The 7,500-nt window shown below is 57.2% G+C and overlaps 1 protein-coding gene across 1 annotated transcript in view; it reads right to left on the bottom strand.

Moving 5' to 3' along the window:
• Nucleotides 1-7,209, bottom strand: part of LOC144490315 (CD276 antigen homolog) — a gene marked incomplete at its 5' end in the record, with an annotated part of 13,549 nt that extends 6,340 nt beyond the window's left edge. The window contains 2 exons of the mRNA XM_078208081.1: nucleotides 944-1,237; nucleotides 6,870-7,209. Coding sequence (XP_078064207.1) covers nucleotides 944-1,237; nucleotides 6,870-7,209 — 634 coding nt within the window. The remainder of the gene's footprint in view (nucleotides 1-943; nucleotides 1,238-6,869) is intronic.
• Nucleotides 7,210-7,500: the final 291 nt, after the last annotated feature.

Below are 7,500 nucleotides of genomic sequence, written 5' to 3'. Positions count from 1 at the left end.
CTCTCCCTCTCACACTCTGTCTATTTGACTCATTCTCTGTCTCTCTGTCATATTACCACATTTATGCACTTCTTCAGCACGGACCCTCTGACAGTGCGGCACTCCCTCAGTACTGACCCTCTGACAGTGCGGCACTCCCTCAGTACTGACCCTCTGACAGTGCGGCACTCCCTCAGTACTGACCCTCTGACAGTGCGGCACTCCCTCAGTACTGACCCTCTGACAGTGCGGCACTCCCTCAGTACTGACCCTCTGACAGTGCGGCACTCCCTCAGTACTGACCCTCTGACAGTGCGGCACTCCCTCAGTACTGACCCTCTGACAGTGCGGCACTCCCTCAGTACTGACCCTCTGACAGTGCGGCACTCCCTCAGCACTGACCCTCTGACAGTGCGGCACTCCCTCAGCACTGACCCTCTGACAGTGCGGCACTCCCTCAGTACTGACCCTCTGACAGTGCAGCACTCCCTCAGTACTGACCCTCTGACAGTGCGGCACTCCCTCAGTACTGACCCTCTGACAGAGCAGCACTCCCTCAGTACTGACCCTCTGACAGTGCGGCACTCCCTCAGCACTGACCCTCTGACAGTGCGGCACTCCCTCAGTACTGACCCTCTGACAGTGCGGCACTCCCTCAGTACTGACCCTCTGACAGTGCGGCACTCCCTCAGTACTGACCCTCTGACAGTGGGGCACTCCCTCAGTACTGACCCTCTGACAGTGCAGCACTCCCTCAGCACTGACCCTCTGACAGTGCGGCACTCCCTCAGTACTGACCCTCTGACAGTGCGGCACTGCCTCAGTACTGACCCTCTGACAGTGCGGCACTCCCTCAGCACTGGCAGAGGGCATGGTGTCCCGGACGTGTGACATTGTGCCCTTGAAGATGTGGGTGATTTTCCGTGCATTGGAGGGTGGAGGATGTTCTGACAGTGACACTCACATGTCCACAGTTCCGAATCCTGTCGCTCCTGTGTCCGGGGATTGAAGACGGAACATAGAAATGTGGAGTTGCTGGTCACGTTAACTCGCAGGACGCTGGTCACATTCCAGAGGCCGCTACTGGGATCGGACTGTGCTGACGTGTTCACCTGGCTTCCAATCGGCAGTGAGTTGCCCCCTGAATACGTCCAATTAAAAACTGGCTTCGGAAAGCCCCCGGAGGATTGGCAGCTGAGATTAACCTCTTCACCCAGTCGGATATCCTGAGTTCGTATCACTGGCTGGCTGGAATGAGCTGTTGGGGAATAATCTGTCTGAGAATCTTATATTGTAGGTGCCTTGTGTTACTGACTGTATCTGTACTGATGTTCATCCAGCTCCCTCACACTGTCACTCAGTAACCCCTCTCCCCAGCACCCTGTGTTACTGACTGTATCTGTACTGATGTTCATCCAGCTCCCTCACACTGTCACTCAGTAACCCCTCTCCCCCAGCACCCTGTGTTACTGACTGTATCTGTACTGATGTTCATCCAGCTCCCTCACACTGTCACTCAGTAAACCCTCTCCCCCAGCACCCTGTGTTACTGACTGTATCTGTACTGATGTTCATCCAGCTCCCTCACACTGTCACTCAGTAACCCCTCTCCCCCAGCACCCTGTGTTACTGACTGTATCTGTACTGATGTTCATCCAGCTCCCTCACACTGTCACTCAGTAACCCCTCTCCCCCAGCACCCTGTGTTACTGACTGTATCTGTACTGATGTTCATCCAGCTCCCTCACACTGTCACTCAGTATCCCCTCTCCCCCCAGCACCCTGTGTTACTGACTGTATCTGTACTGATGTTAATCCAGCTCCCTCACACTGTCACTCAGTAACCCCTCTCCCCCAGCACCCTGTGTTACTGACTGTATCTGTACTGATGTTAATCCAGCTCCCTCACACTGTCACTCAGTAACCCCTCTCCCCCAGCGCCCTGTGTTACTGACTGTATCTGTACTGATGTTCATCCAGCTCCCTCACACTGTCACTCAGTAACCCCTCTCCCCCAGCACCCTGTGTTACTGACTGTATCTGTACTGATGTTAATCCAGCTCCCTCACACTGTCACTCAGTAACCCCTCTCCCCAGCACCCTGTGTTACTGACTGTATCTGTACTGATGTTAATCCAGCTCCCTCACACTGTCACTCAGTAACCCCTCTCCCCAGCACCCTGTGTTACTGACTGTATCTGTACTGATGTTAATCCAGCTCCCTCACCCTGTCACTCAGTAACCCCTCTCCTCCAGCACCCTGTGTTACTGACTGTATCTGTACTGATGTTAATCCAGCTCCCTCACACTGTCACTCAGTAACCCCTCTCCCCAGCACCCTGTGTTACTGACTGTATCTGTACTGATGTTAATCCAGCTCCCTCACACTGTCACTCAGTAACCCCTCTCCCCCAGCACCCTGTGTTACTGACTGTATCTGTACTGATGTTAATCCAGCTCCCTCACACTGTCACTCAGTAACCCCTCTCCCCAGCACCCTGTGTTACTGACTGTATCTGTACTGATGTTAATCCAGCTCCCTCACACTGTCACTCAGTAACCCCTCTCCCCAGCACCCTGTGTTACTGACTGTATCTGTACTGATGTTAATCCAGCTCCCTCACACTGTCACTCAGTAACCCCTCTCCCCCAGCACCCTGTGTTACTGACTGTATCTGTACTGATGTTAATCCAGCTCCCTCACACTGTCACTCAGTAACCCCTCTCCCCAGCACCCTGTGTTACTGACTGTATCTGTACTGATGTTAATCCAGCTCCCTCACACTGTCACTCAGTAACCCCTCTCCCCAGCACCCTGTGTTACTGACTGTATCTGTACTGATGTTAATCCAGCTCCCTCACACTGTCACTCAGTAACCCCTCTCCCCAGCACCCTGTGTTACTGACTGTATCTGTACTGATGTTAATCCAGCTCCCTCACACTGTCACTCAGTAGCCCCTCTCCCCCAGCACCCTGTGTTACTGACTGTATCTGTACTGATGTTAATCCAGCTCCCTCACACTGTCACTCAGTAACCCCTCTCCCCCAGCACCCTGTGTTACTGACTGTATCTGTACTGATGTTAATCCAGCTCCCTCACACTGTCACTCAGTAACCCCTCTCCCCAGCACCCTGTGTTACTGACTGTATCTGTACTGATGTTAATCCAGCTCCCTCACACTGTCACTCAGTAACCCCTCTCCCCCAGCACCCTGTGTTACTGACTGTATCTGTACTGATGTTAATCCAGCTCCCTCACACTGTCACTCAGTAACCCCTCTCCCCAGCACCCTGTGTTACTGACTGTATCTGTACTGATGTTAATCCAGCTCCCTCACACTGTCACTCAGTAACCCCTCTCCCCCAGCACCCTGTGTTACTGACTGTATCTGTACTGATGTTAATCCAGCTCCCTCACACTGTCACTCAGTAACCCCTCTCCCCCAGCACCCTGTGTTACTGACTGCATCTGTACTGATGTTAATCCAGCTCCCTCACACTGTCACTCAGTAACCCCTCTCCCCCAGCGTCCTGTGTTACTGACTATCTGTACCGATGTTAATCCAGCTCCCTCACACTGTCACTCAGTAACCCTCTCCCCAGCACCCTGTGTTACTGACTATCTGTACCGATGTTAATCCAGCTCCCTCACACTGTCACTCAGTAACCCTCTCCCCCAGCACCCTGTGTTACTGACTATCTGTACTGATGTTAATCCAGCTCCCTCACACTGTCACTCAGTAACCCCTCTCCCCCAGCACCCTGTGTTACTGACTATCTGTACTGATGTTAATCCAGCTCCCTCACACTGTCACTCAGTAACCCCTCTCCCCCAGCGCCCTGTGTTACTGACTATCTGTACCGATGTTAATCCAGCTCCCTCACACTGTCACTCAGTAACCCCTCTCCCCCAGCACCCTGTGTTACTGACTATCTGTACCGATGTTAATCCAGCTCCCTCACACTGTCACTCAGTAACCCCCTCTCCCCCAGCACCCTGTGTTACTGACTATCTGTACCGATGTTAATCCAGCTCCCTCACACTGTCACTCAGTAACCCCTCTCCCCCAGCACCCTGTGTTACTGACTGTATCTGTACTGATGTTCATCCAGCTCCCTCACCCTGTCACTCAGTAACCCCTCTCCCCCAGCATCCTGTGTTACTGACTGTATCTGTACTGATGTTAATCCAGCTCCCCTCACACTGTCACTCAGTAACCCCTCTCCCCAGCACCCTGTGTTACTGACTGTATCTGTACTGATGTTAATCCAGCTCCCTCACACTGTCACTCAGTATCCCCCTCTCCCCAGCACCCTGTGTTACTGACTGTATCTGTACTGATGTTAATCCAGCTCCCTCACACTGTCACTCAGTAACCCCTCTCCCCCAGCACCCTGTGTTACTGACTATCTGTACTGATGTTAATCCAGCTCCCTCACACTGTCACTCAGTAACCCCTCTCCCCCAGCACCCTGTGTTACTGACTGTATCTGTACCGATGTTAATCCAGCTCCCTCACACTGTCACTCAGTAACCCCTCTCCCCCAGCACCCTGTGTTACTGACTATCTGTAACCGATGTTAATCCAGCTCCCTCACACTGTCACTCAGTAACCCCTCTCCCCCAGCACCCTGTGTTACTGACTGTATCTGTACTGATGTTAATCCAGCTCCCTCACACTGTCACTCAGTAACCCCTCTCCCCAGCACCCTGTGTTACTGACTGTATCTGTACTGATGTTAACCCAGCTCCCTCACACTGTCACTCAGTAACCCCTCTCCCCCAGCACCCTGTGTTACTGACTGTATTTGTACTGATGTTAATCCAGCTCCCTCACACTGTCACTCAGTAACCCCTCTCCCCCAGCACCCTGTGTTACTGACTGTATTTGTACTGATGTTAATCCAGCTCCCTCACACTGTCACTCAGTAACCCCTCTCCCCCAGCACCCTGTGTTACTGACTGTATTGTACTGATGTTAATCCAGCTCCCTCACACTGTCACTCAGTAACCCCTCTCCCCAGGCACCCTGTGTTACTGACTGTATTTGTACTGATGTTAATCCAGCTCCCTCACACTGTCACTCAGTATCCCCTCTCCCCCAGCACCCTGTGTTACTGACTGTATTTGTACCGATGTTAATCCAGCTCCCTCACACTGTCACTCAGTAACCCCTCTCCCCAGCACCCTGTGTTACTGACTGTATTTGTACCGATGTTAATCCAGCTCCCTCACACTGTCACTCAGTAACCCCTCTCGCCCAGCACCCTGTGTTAGTGTCTCTGTTTCTCTCTGATGGGTTTAATGTTGTCATGTAATGGTCCACCCTCTGGAGGGGAGGTGGAGCGGAGGCGGGGGGCGTGTGGCGGGGGGGGGGGGTGGGTTGTAAAGGAGGTGGAGTGGGGGAGGGGGTGATGGAGGTGGAGTGGAGGGGAGCAGGGGGGGGTGGTGAAGGAGGTGGAGTGGGGGGGGTGCGGGGGGGTGGTGAAGGAGGTGGAGTGGGGGGGTGCGGGGGGGTGTGAAGGAGGTGGAGTGGGGGGAGGGGAGGGGGTGGTGAAGGAGGTGGAGTGGGTGGGTGGGGGGGGTGAAGGAGGTGGAGTGGGGGGGAGGGGAGGGGGTGGTGAAGGAGGTGGAGTGGGGAGGGTGGGGGGTGTGAAGGAGGTGGAGTGGGGGGGGTGCGGGTGGGGGTGAAGGAGGTGGAGTGGGGGGAGGGGAGGGGGTGGTGAAGGAGGTGGAGTGGGGGGGTGCGGGTGGGGGTGAAGGAGGTGGAGTGGGGGGGGGTGCGGGGGGTGTGTAGGAGGTGGAGTGGGGGGGTGGGGGGGTGAAGGAGGTGGAGTGGGGGGGGTGTGCGGGGGGGGTGAAGGAGGAGGAGTGGGGAGTGCGGGGGGGGTGAACGAGGTGGAGTGGGGGGGGGTGCGGGGGGGTGAAGGAGGAGGAGTGGGGGGTGTGGGGGGGTGAAGGAGGTGGAGTGGGGGGGGTGCGGGGGGTGAAGGAGGTGGAGTGGGGGGGTGCGGGGGGGGTGAAGGAGGAGGAGTGGGGGGTGCGGGGGGGGTGAAGGAGGTGGAGTGGGGGGGGTGCGGGGGGGGTGGAAGGAGGTGGAGTGGGGGGGTGGGGGGGTGAAGGAGGTGGAGTGGGGGGGGGTGCGGGGGGGGTGAAGGAGGTGGAGTGGGGGTGGGGGGTGGGGGGGGTGAAGGAGGTGGAGTGGGGGTGGGGGGTGAAGGAGGTGGAGTGGGGGGTGCGGGAGGGGGTGAAGGAGGTGGAGGGGGGGTGGGGGGGTGAAGGAGGTGGAGTGGGGGGGGTGGGGGGGTGAAGGAGGTGGAGGGGGGTGGGGGGGGTGAAGGAGGTGGAGTGGGGGGGGTGGGGGGGGTGAAGGAGGTGGAGTGGGGGGGGTGGGGGGGTGAAGGAGGTGGAGTGGGGGGGGTGCGGGGGGGGTGAAGGAGGTGGAGTGGGGGGGTGCGGGTGGGGGTGAAGGAGGTGGAGTGGGGGGGTGCGGGGGGGGTGAAGGAGGTGGAGTGGGGGGGGGGTGCGGGGGGGGGGGTAAAGGAGGTGGAGTGGGGGGGGTGCGGGGGGGGTGAAGGAGGAGGAGTGGGGGGGTGCGGGGGGGGGTGAAGGAGGTGGAGTGGGGGGGGTGCGGGGGGGGTGAAGGAGGTGGAGTGGGGGGGGTGGGGGGGTGAAGGAGGTGGAGTGGGGGGGTGCGGGGGGGGTGAAGGAGGTGGAGTGGGGGGGGTGCGGGGGGTGTGAAGGAGGGTGGAGTGGGGGGGGTGGGGGGGGTGAAGGAGGTGGAGTGGGGGGGTGCGGGGGGGTGGAAGGAGGTGGAGTGGGGGGGGGGGGGCGGTTGCGGGGTTTCAGAGTTCAGAGGTGAAGCCAGCTCTTGGAACAATTCCTTACCTGCTATTTGCAGCTGGACCAGACACTCGTAGATCTTTCTGTTGTTGACAAGGAAGTAGCAGGTGTAATCATTGCCATCGCGAATGGTGAGATTATTGATCTGGAGGGAGAGATTACCATCCCGTATCTCGCTCTCAAAGGCCATGGCTCTCCCCTTGTACTTGGCGTTCTGGTGGTCACTCTGAGTTTGCCCCTCGTAGTAAGCATACACCACATTTTGAGGACCCACTTGCCAATACAGGCGTGCCGATTGGGGCCAGCGCCCAGTCTTCGCCACGTGGACACAGGGAAGTGTGGCCTCTCCACCAATCAGCCAGTTACCACCTGGACAGGAGCCTGTCTGAAATCAGACAACACACACACAATTACATCAACTTCACATCACGCCAACAGGCCATTCCGCCCCTCTGTCCCATCCTGCTGTTCCTGCCCTATACCAGCCTCCCCCCCCCCCATCACCATCTCCTTCTATTCCACTCTCCCTCATGTGTTTATCCCACTTCCCCCCCCTCAAATACATCCATACTATTCGCCTCAACCACTCCCCGTGGGAGCGAGTCCCACATTCCTCCCCACCTCCCCATGGGAGCGAGTCCCACATTCTCCCCACTCCCCATGGGCGAGGGGGACT

This window comes from Mustelus asterias, unplaced genomic scaffold (assembly GCF_964213995.1).
Source record: "Mustelus asterias unplaced genomic scaffold, sMusAst1.hap1.1 HAP1_SCAFFOLD_3144, whole genome shotgun sequence".
NCBI classification, from domain to species: Eukaryota; Metazoa; Chordata; class Chondrichthyes; order Carcharhiniformes; family Triakidae; genus Mustelus; species Mustelus asterias.
Note: the sequence above shows the minus strand (reverse complement) of the source record. Positions and strands in the feature narration are given on the sequence as shown.